This window comes from Lates calcarifer, linkage group LG20, assembly GCF_001640805.2.
Source record: "Lates calcarifer isolate ASB-BC8 linkage group LG20, TLL_Latcal_v3, whole genome shotgun sequence".
Taxonomy (NCBI): Eukaryota; Metazoa; Chordata; class Actinopteri; family Centropomidae; genus Lates; species Lates calcarifer.
In genome coordinates, this window is record NC_066852.1 from 10411090 (window position 1) to 10430992 (window position 19903).

General features: G+C 41.3%; 1 protein-coding gene across 1 annotated transcript in view; it reads left to right on the plus strand.

Moving 5' to 3' along the window:
- Positions 1-18443, plus strand: part of LOC108893983 (roundabout homolog 2) — a 72687-nt gene extending 54244 nt beyond the window's left edge. Inside the window, exons 12-26 of the mRNA XM_018692498.2 lie at positions 257-423; positions 509-630; positions 2479-2710; positions 7436-7560; positions 7674-7845; positions 8978-9154; positions 10109-10135; positions 10307-10346; positions 11911-12038; positions 12684-12956; positions 13732-13894; positions 14242-14499; positions 15438-15646; positions 17868-18029; positions 18169-18443. Of these exons, the coding sequence (XP_018548014.1) occupies positions 257-423; positions 509-630; positions 2479-2710; positions 7436-7560; positions 7674-7845; positions 8978-9154; positions 10109-10135; positions 10307-10346; positions 11911-12038; positions 12684-12956; positions 13732-13894; positions 14242-14499; positions 15438-15646; positions 17868-18029; positions 18169-18443 (2530 nt within the window). The remainder of the gene's footprint in view (positions 1-256; positions 424-508; positions 631-2478; positions 2711-7435; positions 7561-7673; positions 7846-8977; positions 9155-10108; positions 10136-10306; positions 10347-11910; positions 12039-12683; positions 12957-13731; positions 13895-14241; positions 14500-15437; positions 15647-17867; positions 18030-18168) is intronic.
- Positions 18444-19903: the final 1460 nt, after the last annotated feature.

Below are 19903 nucleotides of genomic sequence, written 5' to 3' on the forward strand. Positions count from 1 at the left end.
GACTGTTTTAAGTAGATTATTCCGTATTGGTTATTCCTTACAGTTTTACAATTAATTTGAGTGAGAAACTCTCTGGTATTTAAATTTAAATGCTAATTACTTAGAAAGTAAAAGTGCATTTTAAGCAGAAAATGACTCTCCCAGTCCCAGTGATGCTCCTCATTCGTCAGTTCGACAGTATTGTCCTCAATAAATTATTTCTTCTACAATAATAAAACAATTCTTACCAAGCTGATTAAATTTATTCTCTCTACAGTCAGTCGGTGAGTAACAGCTGGCAGACAGTGGCAGACCATGTTAAGACCACCGATTACACAGTCAAGGACCTACGACCCAATACTGTCTACCTGTTCATCATCAGGGCAGTCAATGCTCAAGGGCTCGGGGACCCCAGCCCCATGTCTGAGCCTGTCCGGACACAAGGTACAGAAGCAAGTATGTATTGTAATGGATTTGAAGAGATAAGCACCACTACTCCACTCTAAGTGCCTTTCTTCTTCTCTCCCAGACATTAGTCCCACTGCACAGGGAGTGGACCATCGTCGCGTGCAGAAGGAGTTGGGGGAGGTGGTGGTCAGCATGCATAACCCAGTGGTCCTTAGCTCCACTTCAGTGCAGGTCACATGGACTGTGAGTACTCAAAATATTTTTGTAAAATTTATAGTGCTTTATAGTAGTTGTGCTACTATTACATTCAGAGCAGCAAAACAAATCTTTTCTAGGCTTGTTTGAGAAGTTTGTACTTGGCTTGTCACTGTGTTTTGGATTAGTTGGCACACACACAGAGTAAACATTACGGGACGGCTACACATTCATAGACTGAACAGCTGGTGCTCCATCAATTTAGAATGGTTTGAGGTGATGCAGGAATCAAGACTAATGTTTCTGTTCAGGACAAATAAATCACCATTAGGCGCTACATGTGTCACTTCTGGAGTCAGTTTGCAGTCAGCCCTTTATCTGGGTAATGTTATTCCTGTCTGTTGGCAAGGTGTCCCTGCTGCCTGCTGCTGTAGGTTAATGACACACCTAGGATGGGTCTACACCAGTCTGCTATTTCATGCTTGTCAGTACGACAACCATGAACTGTAACTCTGCAATTGGACTGACACAGAGACAGGTTAAACTGGCATTTGTGGTCGATCCGAGCGGGTCTGTAGATGTTGCTTGACCTGGCTCCATTTGCGGGAGGAACACTCATTCATTATCCAATGCACAAAGCACAAAGTGTTGGACTTTACATTTCAGTAACCTTTAATTTGACAATGAGACACTAAATACTAAATGTCAGGTGACAAAACAGAGATGGTCACCAAGTTGCAACAATTATCCTCATTCCAGACATCATATCAAACTCATACCTAACCCTGGCCCATATGCTCAATAATACAAGCTACTTCTCAGACTCTATTCACTTGTCGGGAACTAATATTTTCCTGTCTATCTACATACACATCCACAAGGCAACAATACAGTTCCTCTTGTTTTGGGAATTGATAGCTATGCATGCATACGTTACATGTGCTTCAGCAACTTAATCATGCTGAAGGATGTACATGACAATGCTAATGTATTTGTGTCATATAAGATAAAGGAAAGACAGGTATGATTGTGGATAATAGAACACGATTGCATGATTTTCCACACTGAATGGCAAGGAACATGTGCAGCAGATATACTGCAGGTCTTGATTAACCGTGCGGCCATCTTCAAACACAATAGGAAAGTGAATACATTGGATGGTAATTTATTTTGATTCATGGTCTCAACCATAAATTCTGTTTCAAAGAACATAGAGGGACAAAAAAGTGGGTGGAGCTACTTCCCCTGTTTATAAGGCTTTTAGATGCACAAATCATTTTGTTAAAGACATGCAGACTGAGGCTAGAGAGAGAGACAGAGAGAGAGAGAGAGAGAGAGAGGAGATCCATCCTAATATATTTCGACTGGTCTGATGATAAACAGCTGCTTTATATCACTTGGAAAAGCTTTTTCTTGCTTCTGTCCCTGTTAACAAGCCATTACTATGAGTTGTATCTGTTACATATTTTACTCTTCCCTTGAAATGCACAAGCTAATAAATAAATAAATAAATAAAAGAGGAAAAAAAAAAACAGACTATTTTGATCCAGTAGTTTGAGTCTAGCCTGTGCTGAAGATCTCTGACTCAGGGGTACTGTTGCTTTGGCAAGTACCCGACAACTCTCTTCATATGGTTTCTTGCCTCTCTGCTGGTAATTAAACTGTATCATTAACTAAGCGTGCATTGTCGCTGACAGAGGGTACAAACTGAATGCTGATCCACAACTCCAAAGCAGTTTTCACACAGATGCATGACACCTCCCACATTATTACCATACAGAATGTCTTGATCCCTCTCTCTTTCTCCCTCTCCCTCTCTCTCTCTCTCTCTCTCTCTCTCTCTCTCTCTCTCTCTCTCTCTCTCTCTCTCTCTCACTCCCTCTCCACTCCTCTCAGGTGGAGAATCCATCCCAGTTTATTCAAGGCTACCGTGTTCTTTACCGACAAACGTCAGGGCTGCCCTCCCCAGGGCCATGGCAGATACAGGACTTGAAGGTTGCCTCAGAGAGGGACATAACTCTCTCTGGTCTGAAGAAAGGCATCGTCTATGAGATTAAAGTGCGGCCATACTTCAATGAGTTCCAGGGTGCAGACAGTGAATCCATGACAGCACGCACCATGGAAGAAGGTAAGCGACAAATTCACAGTTCTGACAAAAATCAATTTGTCTGCCTACTTTGTGTTGCAAGAAATGTAAGATTTAGTTACTTATGCATGAGCAGACGCTCTTGTGTAAATGATTCTTCCTACTTTTATATTTAGCTGCCGCTGGTAATGGCTTCATGGCTAGATAGTAATAGATAATGGCATTTCAAGTACACCCACCCACACACGCATACTGCTGCAGTGCCATGTCCCCTGTGTGTGAAAACAGGTCTCCCAGACAGCGCAGTGGGGGTCTGTGACAAGCCTGGGCCTCTGTGGGTTGGTGGGCAGAGTGTCTCTTTTGACATAAGCTCAACTCTTAGTCTGCTGCTCCCCTGTGGACCTCTGCTGCCATGTCTCCGTCACACACACCAACCAGACCTCTTACCCCCCCTTTCACTAATGCACACGCAGTCTCAATCTCCAACGAGCCTTATTGGAGATTCTTGGTGTCTGCCTTGTCCCCCTAGTTTAGGTCAATTGGTCAGTCACCGATTCTTCCCAGGTTTATAAATAAATGTAACATACCATTACATACATTACATACTTTATTCATAAAATGGACAACTTGCTCTATAATTTATGAATTAACTGTAGCTTTAACCCCCTGTGGCTGATGCAGTTTGCATCAAAAATTGTGCTTGCTTAAGGTCCACTTGCTAGCTTTTAATGGAGGTCCGTATTAGCTTATTCCTAGAAGTCATCAAAGACCTACAAGTGACATCTTAACAGCTACTGAGTTCTCATGGAAACAGATCCAACTCCATCTACTGACATATAATGAGAACATGTCAGTGGCCCTTGAGATGGGAATGTTTTGTCAAACTACAATTTCCATGGTCCAGGATGAACCTTCAAGCTTAATTGACAAAAGTTGTGTTATGCCTGCTGGATGGGCAGACCTCTTCATGTTACTGCACTCAGGTGCTACATCAGTTGGAGGAGCACCTTGAACTTAGAGCAAGTCATCATGAGGCCATTAATGGGATAAAAAAAAAAAAAAAAAAAAAACTTAAACCCACAGCATCTCTTTGTGATGATGTCAGGAGCAGTACTGTGCACGTTAGTTCCAGCAAGAGGATAAGGAAGGGTTGTGAACAAGAGATTTTGGTGCAATTGGTAGAGAAAGAGAAACTCGCCTCACTGGAGTCCAATTAAAATGGCCACACAGGATCACTGGAGGTCTTTGAAGACTGCAGCACATGCTCTAGTTACTTGAGGTCCTGGAAACAAGGCATCATGGGACAGGAAAAACTGGCTTGATCTACTGATACTTTAGAGTCTAGAAATGTGCTGCTCTGCAGAATTGTGAGAAAAAGACTCGTTATCCATCAAAGGTAGATTGGGAATGTGCCACTGCTTTTGTGAAACCCTAGCAGAGGGCACCTTAAGGGTCTCAGAGGTCAGAACAACTGATGTCTCCCCCTGCATACGGGGGGAAAATTGTGTATCAAGATTAATGATACTCACAACCCTTTGATGATTTTTTTTGTGAGAGCAATGTGGCCTGAGGCAGTAGGCTCTGTGACATCACCACCATCACTGTGGTCCATAGGATACTCAGACTTTCCACCACTGCTGATGACTAACCAAAAGAAAATGCCATAGTGTGCTGAAGTCCCAGGCAGGTCCAGCTGTTAAGATGAGGATATAGTGATATTATGAGACCAACGCAGGGGGATCAGTGAAGATAGAGGATGCCATCCTGTGTGGATTAGAGAACTCTGATCCTGCTCAATGGTTTATTTTACATTACAGATGTGTTATATGGGGACAGGTGTGTTTACGTAGAAATGTTTGCTAATTCATGAATTAATTAGCTTAATTGATGCAACCATTTGCATAACAGGTTATGTTTACCACTCTATATCCTGTATATCAGGACATTAGGCAGCTTAAGTGCCTTCTGTTTAATTGCATTGCTGTGAGTAAAAACTGAAGCATTCTCTCAGACACTGGAAGCATTAATTGCTCTCTATCTACTGTGTTCATCAGTCTTAATATCAGTATTAGTCACATTATTAAGAACATACTCTTTGACCTTTTCTGCTGTTGTGACCATTTGTTATAATGGTATCCTGAGTCATTACTGGTACTATAGCTATTATTCATCCTCAGGGATTGTGCTTCATACATATATGGAAACTGCAGGACTACACTTAATGCTTTCTGTCTTCTCTTAATGTAAACCTTTGACTGACTGGGCAAGCTCCATCAGTTTGCTGAGACAGCACCACTGAAATGATATTTTGAAAACTGGAGCTTACTTGCTTGATGGTGCATTCACATCAGCAACAAAAATACATATACATATAGTTTTAAGTTAACTATCCTCTTTGTCATGATTGTAGTGTGAAAAAATACAGTATCGTCTCCCAGTTTTCGATTCTCTTATCTATTTCTTATTTATTCAGTTAATATCCACATACACAGTGTTATAGCTGCTGATATTCTATGCTTACTGCTAGCAAAGTGTAGGAAGAGGTCATTAGATCCAGCAATTAGCATTACCAGCACCAGCATTAAGCAATGCTCAGGATGTAACACAATGTTTGAAAAAACATTTGAAAGAATCACTTAAATGCACTATAACCACTAATTAATATGAGATTGTAACTGCCAGTGCTGAAATTATGTTGTATTCTAGTCTTTTTATGAGGTTTTTTTTTTTTTTTTTAATATATATTTCAAAGAAACAGTAGCTTTTGGCTCAAGCCCAAGGATTGCGGTGCCAGTCCAGATGTGCAATTTCCACTACTGAACATTTTTTTAATTTGAAGTCACAACTATTATTCTGCATTTATGTGCTAGTACAAAAGTCCCACATCTGCAGATAACAACCAAACAATAAAGAATTTTTGCTCCACTAGATCTTTTCATTTGTTTTTCCCTCAACAGATATAAGTAATGATTTAACTTTAAGCCAGAGAACCAAAGATTGTCTTCCCCCTGCTACAGTCTACCCACAGTTATACAGGATAATATTAGTTTAAAGTATCGAGTTAAAGTTATTTGTATGTATGCCAGATGGAATTCAAAATAAATGTATTGTAAGTGTGGGATATTTTCTTCAGTTTTATACTGGGCTGTCCTTAAATAGATGATTTCACTTTGTGAACTTTAGAATCGTCATTATATTGTGACAGTGCATCTGTGAGACTTGGTTTAACAGTAATTGCTTCAGAAAGTCGATACAGTCTAAATGGCTGAATATAGATACCCTCAAACTAGGTTGAGTCAATTTGTTAAATGTAATAAAAATAAACTGCTTCTCATATGGCTGATTTAATTCCTTTGTTCTGCCGGCCTGTCAAATATTTTGCAGACATGTCATATCTGTTTAGAGCCTCTTTTTGAAGCACAACTTAAATCATTTGGGGGGGATTTGTTTCATCTATTAAACCTAAAAAAAAAAAAAAAGGCTATTACTATATGAGTTAACTGCACCAGATGTTGAGAATCGTCCAGATGTCAGAGGACTGGCAGAGGTCAGTCTAAGGACTAGCGCACACTTTATTATATGTCTATCATGGCCTGGATTCTTTAGATCATATCCACCAATGTATGCACTATGTACATGACTTGCTGTTGCCTCTGAGATATTGTGTAAATGTTTATTGAATTCCTCACCAGCTATTTGCAGCACCAAGTCCATCTGGAGAATTTAAGTCATAGTGTCCGTGTTCCTCTCTGGCCAGGTGGCAAGCAAGACAACCGTCGTGGTCCACCTGCTCTGGCTTTTCTACATTTTGGTGGCATTCATTACCTTGCTTACATGGATCCTCTGCGGATAGCATTATTATTTTGCAGCTCCTTAATTGGATTCAGAGTAGTTATTTCATCCACTCAGTCAGAGCATAATGATAGTTTTAATGGGAATCATGAGAAACTATGCGCCCAGAGCGGTTGTGCAGTCCGTTCGACGAGAGATGATGATTTGCTCAGTTGCATAGATATGGTGTTTGCCTCCTGCTGCCTGCAGTCTTTAAATCTCTGTTCTGTCCGTGCAGGTTATCAGGCCAGTTTGGTACATTTTAAAAATGACCCATTAGAGAGGGAGTTTGAATTTGGCATCGTTAGGCATGGCTCCACATTTCTGTTGACAAACCATCTCAAAACCATCATTACAGGACATGGAGATTGACCATTTTCATATCATCAAGATATGCAAAATTGAATACAGCTACTCTGGAAGCATTTACATGTGGTCGTAATGGTGGTAATCCATTATGGAAGTGATGCTAGCTACCGGGCCCAGCCATTTTTTCTTGGCAGAGAAATTTCTACTCGTATCTAAACTTGCTGGTCTGCTTGGAATAGTTATCATTTCTGCAATTAGTAAAGCACAGTTTGGACCTCAAACACTTGGCATGAATAACTTTGGATGCCAGTAATATAATGCTACCTTAAATCCAGTATAATGGAAGAATTGTGCCTTTTTTTCCATCCCAGTGAATCCCAGTTATGCAAAATAAATCTTACCATTAAGATATGAAATTGAGATGGAGTGCTCTGGTAGCCATCTGCCACACTGGCTTAGAAAATACCTTGTTGTATGGCTCGCTGTATGAATATGAATTGAGGTAGTGGGTGAGACAAATCCCTCTTTGACATAAAAAAACAGAAGGCACACACTTCTCTGTCAGATCATTTTTTTCTTATGTATTTACTTTCCTTCTTTAATATTTTCGCCCCTTTGACGCATCAGCACCCAGTGCGCCTCCACAGCAAGTGACAGTGTTGACAGTGGGGAGCCATAACAGCACGTCCATCAGTGTATCATGGGACCCTCCTCCCTCCGATCAACAGAACGGCATCATCCAGGAGTACAAGGTAGAATCAAACTGTGCACCTGATGCACTAAATCAAGCTGAATATATTTTAGTGATGTACTATACCACCTTACAATGAACTTTGTCTCCATCTGGCATGTCTGTCTTTGTCAGATCTGGTGTTTGGCCAACGAAACGCGGTTTCATGTCAATAAGTCTGTGGATGCAACCATCCGTTCAGTGGTTGTCGGGGGCCTGCAGACCGGAGTGCAGTACCGCGTGGAGGTGGCTGCAGGCACCAGCGCAGGGGTGGGGGTCAAGAGCAAACCCCAGCTCATCATCCTGGGTAATCTACTCACACACACATCACACCTGGAGAGTCAAATGAAATGACCTCATAATGGGTGACCTGGGTCTCCATCACAGATTGGAGGGTCTGGAAAAATGATTTATCAATTTATCGCACTTGAAGAAAGAAGATTGCGCTTTACAAAGCAGGCGTCTGCTGAGAAATCAATAGCAGTTCATTAAGTGTAGAGTCTGGTAACACAGTGCCAAATACTGTTAGCCATATCAATAATCCTCTTCAATATGTGGGCAGCTGGCGCTAACAAAATAGACAGTGTTTTTGTAGGAGCTTATCAGCCTATCACATCTTATCAAATAGCTAAAGGATGCCTGGAGTATATAAGCCCCGAATCAATATGGGAGCCCAGGCCAGATGCTCTTCATCTGTGACTTTTGACTGATATATAATAACACCCTTAACGCACAGAGAAAGGGAAACACAGGCATGTGGACTGAAGCTTAATGATGGGGGGAGTTTCCTGCTGGAGACTGTGAATCTAATTTCACAGCACAGTAGCCGCAACAGAAAATCAAACTCTGTCAGAGCTGCTCTGTCAATCTCGTGTCTTGCAGCTCAAGTTGATAAGTGCACTGCTGAATTGATTAACTCTGCCGACATATTGGATGCACTGATGCTTTTTTTTTTCCTTTTGCCCTGTGTGTTGTTTTTTCATTTATTCATGGTCTCATCTTTTGGCTCCTGTGGTCCATGTGGCCTGATGTGTGATATACTGTACAGTATTCCACGCTGTCTTGATTTTCTTTTTAAAGTGCATATTTTGGCCTGAAAACAGTTCTTCTGCTTTTATTGAAAATATGTTTTTTTCCTTATTTTAGTAGCTGTGAATTAACAAGAATAAAGAATAACATATACATTAATTATGAATTATTATGTTTGGCTTCATTCACATTCTTCTTTATATTTTTCTATATTTATTTATTTGCTACATGCCTTGCTGTAAGCTGAGGACCACAATAGAAAAGCAATGTTTTGTCTTTATTTCATTTTTATCCCAAATGACTTTTATGCACAGCAAAACACAATCATTTCTTTATTCACATGCAGTTAAACTGACATTTAACCATTCACTTATTTCTTTCCTCTGTGTATGTGTGTGTGGTGCCCCCAGGTGCAGAACTGCGGGATGTAATGACGGGATCAGAGGGCAACAATAGCATCTCAGACGTAGTGAAGCAGCCGGCTTTTATCGCCGGTTTGGGAGGAGCCTGCTGGATTGTCCTCATGGGCTTCAGTGCCTGGCTGTACTGGAGGAGAAAAAAGAGGAAGGGACTCAGCAACTACGCAGGTAAAAAATCAATTTACATGGTTCTGCATCAACACAGGATCTCAAAGCACAGCAGGCCTCTCTCCCTCCAATGAGAGCTGATGTCATCACAGATGTGACTCCATTTGAGCTGGCTAAAACACAGAACAAAGGAAATATATTCAGCACAGATGGAAATAGGCCCTATTTACTTTAATTCACTGTGCACTGATGTGCATCAACTGTGCTGAGTTCCATCAGCACCGCACCTCAACACTCTAATACATCCACGCGAGATAAGTAATTTAACATCCCCTTCCATTATCAGACCATAGCTGGTGTTGTTTGCACATTAACAGGAGGTGTGTCCAGGTTTAGGTATGAAATATTCCTTTATCCGTCCATGAGTCAAGCATATAGCAGTGTGCCATTATCATAATGTGTATTGCAGCTTTCGTTGTAGTGACTTGGGGAGAGAGAGCTGTGATTTCCTAATTCAATAGGGATTTACATGATTGAGTGCTGCTTCTCTGATCCCTTCTCTCAAAACAAATTGAGGAGTTTAATTCCAAAACATCACATTTCCATTTTAGAATTTTTCTTTTTTTTTAATAGTAAACATCCCCTTTCTTTTTTTTTTTTTTAGACAAACTCCTCATCCCAATTTGTTTTTTGGAAGAAATAAATATATAAAATGGTGAAAATGCCCCAAGGCAAAAAGAGGGTCAAAGGTGTCACCTTCATTTGAACTTTACCCCTAAGGTCAATCAGTGTAATTTCCAAAAATGCTGGAATGCAATGGTCATCAAAATCTGACCAGTGTTGGCATACCACTAGTGAACAAACAAAGCACAGATAGAAGGACTTCAACCATATTTCCACACCTGAGTTCATGATTTTTTTAACGCGAGAGTATTCCTGTATCTTTCTGATATGTATACTCATGAGTCACGGCACTTTTATGTGAACACTTACCTTGTCTTTTTTAAATTACAGTTCAGTCCTTCACCTTTACTCGTGCAGGTATGTCTTTACATTGTTGTATTATATTTTTAAATATCACAGTAATTAGCTGCCCACATTCTGACTGCAATAATGTATCAGTCATTCAAATTGATGGAGGTACTGTACATTTTTTAGACAATATAATTGGTTTTAATTTTTTTTCTCTGTCCTCTCTCTTTTCTCCACAAGTTACTTTCCAAAGAGACAGAGGACTGATCAGAAACGGAAGGTGAGAATTTAAATTGACTTATAAAAGCTGAGAAACTTTTCCCACTGACGAGAGCTGAGAGCTTTCCCACTGACGTTTTAGTGCCTCAGTGACAACAGCCCATTGTTATACCTGAAATAAAGAGTTCTTCCATGATGAATGGAATTTGCATAGATGTTCCAGTATACTCACATCAGTGTATGATCTGCGCTGATGTACACTTGATGAAATCATTAATCACTCCTTTGAAGTGAGTGCTACTAATTAATGCAGGTGGCCGCTGTTTTTATTCACTGGCTCTATCTCAGTTCATTTGAGGTTGCTGGCAGAGTGAGAGGTCGTGGGAGGAGGAGAGAGGTGATGAATGTGCTGTTTAAAAAGCCTGGCATACAGTGTGCCACGACGGGTGTGCACGTGGGCACGGAGAAACAAAGTGTTGGACTTTGAGACCCAGCTCGGCGCCCGCGAGAATCTCCTCCCTGCTCAGAATGTCCAGAGTGAAGCCTACCTTTGCAACCACTGAATATCAAAAGTGCAGTGAGACAACAAGAGAGAGAAGTGAATTTGCTTTGCAGAAAGTGAAAGAATGGAGGCCCTCTTCCTTTTTTTATTCCACCCTATTCCCTCTTTCCTTTTTGTCACACCTAAGCAAGCAGATAAGCCCAGAGCCAGAACAAATGTTGCAAATAATAGACTAAAAATAAACAGTTTCTTGTGTGCATGAGTGTGTTTCTCCACACTGAATACGCACATGTGGTTTTCTGTTGGTTGTACCGTGTGTTCCTAAGTAAATGTATGTAAATGTATGTATATGCTTGTGTATTTAAAAAGGCAAATTATTGACATAATTGTTTGAACACCTTTGAGCTATCACCAAGTCAGCTGTGAACAATTCCCTTGGCGCTCGGCAAATCAGGCTCAGTGGAAAATTCACTGTGTAGCCGCACATTAAGTAAACATATGCAAACCGGATGCATGAGGCATGTGAATGTTGTGCCATTTTTATAGCAGCTGATACAATACGGTTATAAATTGTCTTTTTCTCCCTGAATTGCTGTCCACAACTTTCCTACCTTGAAGTCAAAGCCTGTATTCATGACTGTTGTATTTCACTAAGACAAAATGACACGGTAGCTTTCCTAAACCACCTAATGGGCTTTTGCTGTCTCTGTTGCTATGGAGATGGTGCAGCAGTGTAGCTGATCTGCCAGAGGCTGTCCATGATTCTCAATTTAAAATGTAAATTTCTGTTGTGCTAAGGCTCTAAAGTGGATTTAGTGTGTATTTAAGCCTGTCTTGTTTCTCCAGGGAGAGTTAGGGGTGGTGGAGTTGAGGGGAGGCAGAAGTCTGATTTATAGACTTGCCATTTTATGTCTCTCTGTTGTTTATTGTTGCCTGTGCACTGGGCTGCTCCACAGGCGAGAATATGCTGAATGAGTTTCCGCATCAATTTGTTGTTGATGCAGCAGGAAGAAAATGAGCAATACTGTTACGGCGCAGACTGGATATTTAACTATGTCACCCTCTCTCTGTCTGCCCCTCCCTCCTCTTGTCTCTTTGTCTCTCTACAAACATCTTCTCGCAGTCGTCCGGGGCTGTTGAAAGCGGGTGACCCAGGCCTCCCCTGGTTGGCTGACTCCTGGCCCTCCACGAGCCTCCCGGCTAATGGGGGCTTAGGCAGTCCGAAGGGTGGCAACAACTTTGGCCGAGGAGGTAAGAAAACATAAACAGGCCAGGGTGTTGGAGAACACAGTTTTAGGAATGCCTGGTCAGACAGTTTTGACGCTCATCCTTAGGGAAGCACAGTGACAGGACATCACACATAAGCACGCACACTCAAACAAACACACACATCCAAATTAAAAGAGCCTTTGAGGGCTATACTTTACTAATTTGATTTGACAGGCCTGATATTTGGCTTAGAATAGTGGCGTTTGCATATATTTTTTGCCTGTCATTCGTTCTCATGCCCTGCTGTTGTGCATTTTCCGAGGTTGTGTGAGGTTGATAGTCCAAGTATGTGCTTTTGCATTGTGTATTTGTATGTTTGCATGTTCTCCAAGCTCATTGGAACCCTGGTGAGCTGCAGGCAAGACAGTAGAGCTGAAGGTTAGCGCCGTTTGAGTGTCCCACTTGTGAGCACTCCACTGGGCTCCCACGGCGTGTTGCATGCTAATTATGGTTGTAGATAATCACTTTCATTTATATCAAGTCCATTTGAGACCTGTATTTAACTAATACAGAGTGCCAGAGCAGCAGGGAGTGTTAATGACCTTAAAGATCGTTAACTTCATGTCAACTTATCTCTCCATGATTCCTTTTCCCTCCTCGCTCTGTCACCCTCCTACTTTGTCTCAGATGTTTTGCCGTCTGCAGCCGTGGAGAAGACGGGCACCATGCTGTCTGATGGTGCCATCTACAGCAGTATTGACTTCATGGGGAAGGCAGGCTACAGCAGCCCAGCACGAGGCACCCAGCCCACCCCCTACGCCACCACTCAGATACTCCAGTCCAACAGTTTCCACGAGCTGGCCGTGGACAGGCCAGATCCTCGCTGGAAGGCTTCTCTCCAAGCCCAGCAGGAAATAGCAAACCTGGGCTACTCACTAACTGACAGACGCCCTGGCAGCGGTATGAGAAAATGTAATGAGTAATGTGCAAGATAGAGCCCATTGTTTTTTGCCTTTTTTTGTGCAATGTTTGCACTCCTGTGTATGTATCTCGAGTCTCTGATGACTGCAGAAGTGCTTGAATGCACGGTAAAAGCAACATTTTTCCAATAAAATGACAGGTAATAGGTTTTTTTTTCTGTGAAAAAAGGGCATTGGCAAACTAAACCAGGGAAAGAGCAAAATGGGAAGGATTTTATTTACATATTATATTTACATATTTGCTGAAAATGGACCCTTAGGATAATGCTCTTAATTACTCTTCTGTCTTCATCACAATTTTACCCTGGGAGCTTATCTAGCCTAGAAATGTCACACAATCATGACGCATTTCTTTCTGCCAGCACTTGATTAGTGGTGGCAGAAAATCCCTCAGTGTTCTGAGTTATTTATGCAATGTATATACACGCTTAGTAAAGTCATAGAGGCATTTCTGCCTGTATGTCTTGTAGTTTTGCACAATAGGCTGTGCGCTCAGCTAAATGTCAGGCTTTCCAGAGATAAAGTAGAGCAAGTGGGGAAGCTGTATGGAGGCAACTTAAGGTGGAACATTTAGAAAATGTCCTAATGTGCTGTCAGCACACAAAAAAAGAGAAATAATGAACATTGGGTGGGAGACAGGTTTGAAAAAGTTCAGATAGCAGAGAAAGATATAAGATAGCTTTCAAGTCAGTGCTGGGATTTTTTCATGTTGTGTAGAGAAGGCTAAACCTCCTTCCCTCCTTACCTACCCTCAGGTGCAAAGGTTGGGAAGAAAAAGAAGGTGAAGGGTGGAACAAAGACCTCTAAATCAAATGGGACATGTTGGGCTAACATGCCCCTGCCTCCGCCACCCATGCACCCACTCCCTGGTACAGAGGTTGACCTTGACCATTACCCCCAGGAAAACCACAGAGGAGGGTAAGATACATTCATATCTCATCAATCTCTGCCCTGTGGAACACACAAATACAAAAATACATGTCGACAGAGGAAACACATGCAAACACACAGGTCACTATATCCTGCACCTGTGGCCAGAGTGTGTGTGTGTGTGTGTGTGTGTGTGTGTGTGCAGTTTTCTCCAGCTTCACACAGTTCACGCACTGCTTAAACATATCTCTAGCTGTGTATTGTCCTTACAAAAACAGGTTTATATTAAGCTTACAAATGTAATTTGCAAATAGAGGAAAAAAGTATTTTGATAGACTAGCATGGAGAAGTATGCTTACGTGTTTCCTGTTCCTGGCCTTTTGTACACACACCAGATATGACAGCAACAGCTGGGCCCCACCCATGTCTGTCCAGACCTACCACCACCAGAATCTGGACAATGAGGTAGAGGAGGACAGAGGTCCCACCCCTCCCCTCAGAGGAAGATCTTCCTCTCCGGCAGCGGCTCCCTTCAGCCAGCCCTCATCCTCCTCTCTCAGCTCTGCCCACCATGAGGAAATGCAGTCCATTTTGCAGGCCCACTTGGACGAGCTGACCAGAGCTTATCAATATGAGGTGGCCAAGCAGGCATGGTAAGTTAACTACATATTAAGACCATCTTTACTCCATAATTTGATGTCTCCTATGGTTAAAAAAAAAAAAAAAGTCAAGTCAATTTTATTTAGATAAACCCAGATCATAACAGAAGTGATCTCAGGGCACGTTTCATATAGAGCAGGTTTAGACCATACTCTTCACATTAAAGACCCAACCTAAATATTCCCCCAAGTAGTTGGAAACAGTGTTGAGGAAAAACTCCTGTATGAATGTTAGATCATTTGAAAGCTTTATACGGTGTGCATGCATCGCAATTTTGTTCAAATTTGTTCACTTCGCACAGAAGGAGAGATACCTGTAATTTTCTTCATTTTATTCTGTTGATAGTTTGGGGTTTTGCATATCAATGGCCAATGTTTGAGCATCTTATAATGCTGGTATTTACATGTGTCAGCTGGAACCTGCGGTCCATGTTTGTCGCAGGCGATAAAAGCAGTTCTCCATTGATTACACCTTTGATGGAGCATTGGAAAACTTGACAAGTCAGTGGTGACATGTGTTGTGAGGGTAATGACTGGGTTTAGTCTAACATGCTGTTCTGACATCAGTAAATAGAGTTGGTAATTATGCATGCATCTTCCTCTATGGTGGGATGTGAGCCATCATGGAGGACAGCTGTGGAGGAGATAACAGGCATGTTGGTGACAGCCCTGCCCATCCAGATATCCTTTATCCAGTCCAATTACAACTCCATTGTGTTAGCACAACACACACTAGTGCTGAGAAAGTAATCAGTGAAACCACTGCAGGCATTCATAGTATCGGCACATTGCATCTCTGCCTCCCTGAATATGCAGTGATTATGCATTCTGAAACTTGTTTTGCAGTATTTTCAGCTCATTATATGACCTCCATTTCTCTTTTGAAATGTATTTTGCTTATTAATACACAATATTTCCCAACAATTAATTAGGCACATGAAGAGCAGTCCAAACCTGTCCAAGACCCCCATCCCTCCGATGGACTTTATGTCCAGTACACTGGGCTCTGATCTGGGAGCCACTCTGCTCTCCGAAGAAGACGAGGAGGAGGAGGAGGATGCAAGATACGCTGTGGTGTCAAAGAATCTGTGCGGCTTTGAATACACTCCTGGCCATAGTGTGGATAACCTCGAGGGCTCAGGTATGTTTGATACATGGTAAAACTAATTTTACTGAAGGCATCGCTTTTACAAGTAGAGCACCAGATCACAACTAACTTGCCTCACCATGTCATCATTTCTACTGCACAAAATGCAATGAAACACTTGAGAACAGTGCAGCTGTAGATCGGTTAATAATAATGTTAACTAGACATGGGCATGTAGAAACAATTTCAACAGTAAATACATTTATTATGAAGGTATAAAAAAATCTGAAAATGCTGAAGAAGTATGAGAGCATTGCTAAGTAAATGACATGCTGTTTATAGTCAACAGCTATAATTTGACTTATTCTCATTAAAATTACACTACATTAAAGAGCATGGCTATCTATCTAAAGGATGTGGTTTATACAATTGTTGCATGTAATTGCAGACAGAGAATATGCAGATTTGTAAATATATATATATATATATATATAGCTCCCTTTGCACCTTATATGGATTGTATTATCTTATCATTTTCATTAACAAATGGAGCATAAATTCAAAACATTATACCCAAAGATACACATGTAACAACCTAATAAAAGGAAATGAGGAATGTTTTCATGTAAAAGGGCTGTGGAAATACATGTTTTTAAATATTAAACATTAAAACACACTAGACACACTTTTTCCCCTTCAACTTGTAGCTGCAGCCACTCAGCCCAATATGACAATGTTCAATCCCACTTCAGGAAGAACTTTTTTTAATGGGGCAAGGAAAGAATTAGTGTGTGGAGGTCAGAGTAGTGAGTGCAGATGTGTCTGACCAATGATCAGCCACAATCTTTCACAGAACTGGCACTGAATGTTCTAAAACGTCACATTTTGAGTTTTGCAGAATTGTCCGATATCAACGTTTGGTCTGCCAGTAGGGTTTGGGCTACTGAGGCAGAAAACACTGTGCAGTCTGTTGGTTGGCTCAACTATCACCTATGGACACGCTGCATCGCACAAAGACCATGGCATGCAATAGCCATTTTAATCACACACATACAAGCACACACTCTCTAGTCTAGTGGTTGTACTTTAGGATATTACATAAGCGATCAGGAACATGTTTGTGTAGCCAGCAGGGACAGTGAATGACACTCAAAGTTGTCGTAGAAGTCGTAGTTGTCGTCAAGTAAAAAAGTTTTATCAGCTCACAAATTCAGTTATTCAGGTAATATCCTAATGTAAATCATGGATGCCCTTTTTCAGTCTTTCAAAGGGGTGCTTAGACAATCTGTTCAAAGTTACTTGAAGCCATTCTTGTATAGACATCAAAACCATAACATATAATCTTTTAACAATTTTAGTAGGTCTCTACTTAAAAGTCACATGTCTAACATTTAAGATTTGATGCATTTATAAATAGGGTTCTGTCTGAAAGCGTTTCTTTAGAGACAAACTTCAAAGTTTCTCCCGCGGGGACAGAACTGTACCATTTTTAGACTCTGTTGTTTGATAAGTTAAGGGATTGACTTGTGCATTGAGAATATGTGTTTTCAACACTTTTAATAACCCACTGCGGGGCAGAATACAGGTCAGTGTGACTAAAAATATTTACAAACATTAGCAATGCAAACATTTTACCGCCCCGTGTTTAGCTGTCATATATTGTAAGTCATCGTATTAGAAGTGCATTCAGGCAGACTGAAGAGAATATCTTCAGTCCAGTGAATCAAAATATGAACAAAGGTAGTGTGGTGGCAGTATTTCCACAGGGAGTGCCATATTGCAGATGTGGTTTATTGCTGTAAATGGCATGTTTGTTTGTACATTGATGATGTCTGATTAAGATAAAACATTAAATTTCTTTTCTACATTTTGAAATTACCAGATCTAATTGCTTTTGTTGCTGCAATGATGAAAATGGATTTTAAAGCCTACTGATGAAAGCATTTAGTAACACTACTCTCTAAGCATGTATGCTATGTATGTATACTATATTTTCACAAATATCCAGTGTGATGGAAGCAGTGTGTGGATCATCTTTCCATGTTCTGTCAAGGTATCACATATAGATTAGTATGTTCAACACAGGTCTGGCCTAGTAATTAATGTGGTTTGTTTTGATGATTTCTACATCTGACACGTCTGGCTGATTGCTTTGTACATCCCCATCATACTTCAGTGTCTGGCTCAATCCACTGCATGTGAGTCAAATACTTGTCCAGGTGATGCTTAGCCAAGTTTTTATCTTTGTTAACTCTCTCGCTGCTGCTCATCGTAGGTAAAACCTCTCAGCAATGTCGCTCAGACAGCTCTGGCTCAGCAGACCATGGTTCACAGGGCACACATAGCCTTGGCCACAAGAGGGCGCCACTGACTGGCCTCAAACCTCAGACAGACAAGGTTGGGACTCTGCCCGGAGGAAGAGACACCAACACAGACAGTAAGTTAAGTCTTTAACACTCTCAGCCATTATTTGTCAGAGAATCCTCAATTAGAGTAAATCCAGCGAGGAGGGCCTGTAACATGATGTCTCATTCGTGTCCTCTGCCAAATACCCTTGTCTACCATCCAATCAACAGCCCACACACCAGCCATGAGGTCCCTGCACAGCGTGGGCTCCCGCATGCACAGCTCGTGGGCAGCTGCAGGCTCAGACCCCTCTGAGGAGTGCATGGTGACCGTGTCGACGCTGGAGCGGCAGCATATGGCTTCCTGGAGCGGCACAACAACATCCAACAGGGCCACCCTGAGTAGGGGTTCCCACAAGAGACCTGGCACAGATCCCTCCCACAACGGGCATCCTCCCACGAACAGCACAGAGAAAAGGGAACACTGTGAGTGGCTATCCTCATGAGGAGGCACATTACACATAATGGATGCAACCTGATGCAAGCGAGTATCTGTGGAGAGCAATAACATGCAGATTTTACAGAAACTTAATTTACATTCATTCCATAGTTTTATTTTCTTATACCCTGACTGAGGAGCTACAACAAAGAAACCATGTTGCTATAATTATAGACAATATGTTAAAGCTCAATTAAGATTTCAACTTTTTTTCATTTCGAAAACAGCATACAGAGTGGAACTTCACTTGCATGTAATTTGGGGCTGTCACTTTCTTTGTAAAGAGAGATCAGACAAATCAGATTTGCCTCTTGTAGTCAGTTGCGACGGCACCACACTATTATTTTGTGTATATCTGAATCGAGATAAAAGCAAAGTAATGACAGGACATGAAAATGAAAGGCCAGTCAAAATTGTAGATGTTTAAAAACAAAACAAGGAAAAAGTTCCATCGTCTCTTTTAATAAGGGGTCATAGAGTGAGAAATTAGTGTGAATGGAAGCATTGGGAACACTGCACAAGCCTCCTACAACTTTCCAGATCAATATGATTTTTATATGAAGCATTTCAAAAGCTTGTTTATGAGTCCAACCAAAAATAAACAAACCTTCACCTGGAATGGCTATTATGGCTAACTGCATGGGGTTACCTAACGACCCTGAAATAAACCAGAATGTTCCTTTAATTAATGGCAGAGTAACAGTGACAGCTCAGAAACAACAAACACATTGCAGCTACAGTATACAGTATGTAGCTACCATCACTAACACAGTTTTGGTGTATGGATCGAATAAAGTCTTCCAGCTTGAATCCAAGCTAGGATACATCCTAGGAGGGTAAAATGAAGATGCAGATACTGAGAGTGAAGTATTCAGTTTCACCCAGATTTTACAACATTGTTCCTCTTGCTGTGTGTGCCTGCCTCTCTTTCAGAGTATTTGTGAAACATCGTTCCCTGCAGTTGCTCCCTGTCCCAGGACACCTTGTTTATAAGCGCTATGAGATTTTCTCTCTGCGAGTGACACAGAATGATGCCGGGAAGATGGAGCGGAGACAGAGCGAAGACAAAGAAACGGAGTGCGCGATAAAATGCAGAGCTGTAAATGTCATGTACAGACACAGACACCAGTCTCACAGTGTTATTTTCACCCCCACCCCCACCCCTCCAAAAGAGTAAACAGTATGTTAAGTGTCCGCTTCTATTTTCTGTCACATGGTGTACAACAGTTCACACAGTGGAGATGAGGAAGAAAAATCACAACGAAAATGACTAATCAAAATGAAAAAGGACTTGCATAATTTGTAAATATGTTTTTTAATGTTTTTTCTCTTTCTTTTGCTTTGCTATGCAAGCCAAACCTAATGTTGTCTCTTTTGTGTTTTATTACTGTGAATCATTTTCATTAATGCTCAAACTGTTAGCTTATTTTGATGAAGCTACTGTATTGTTGTACTTTGCACAGAGCG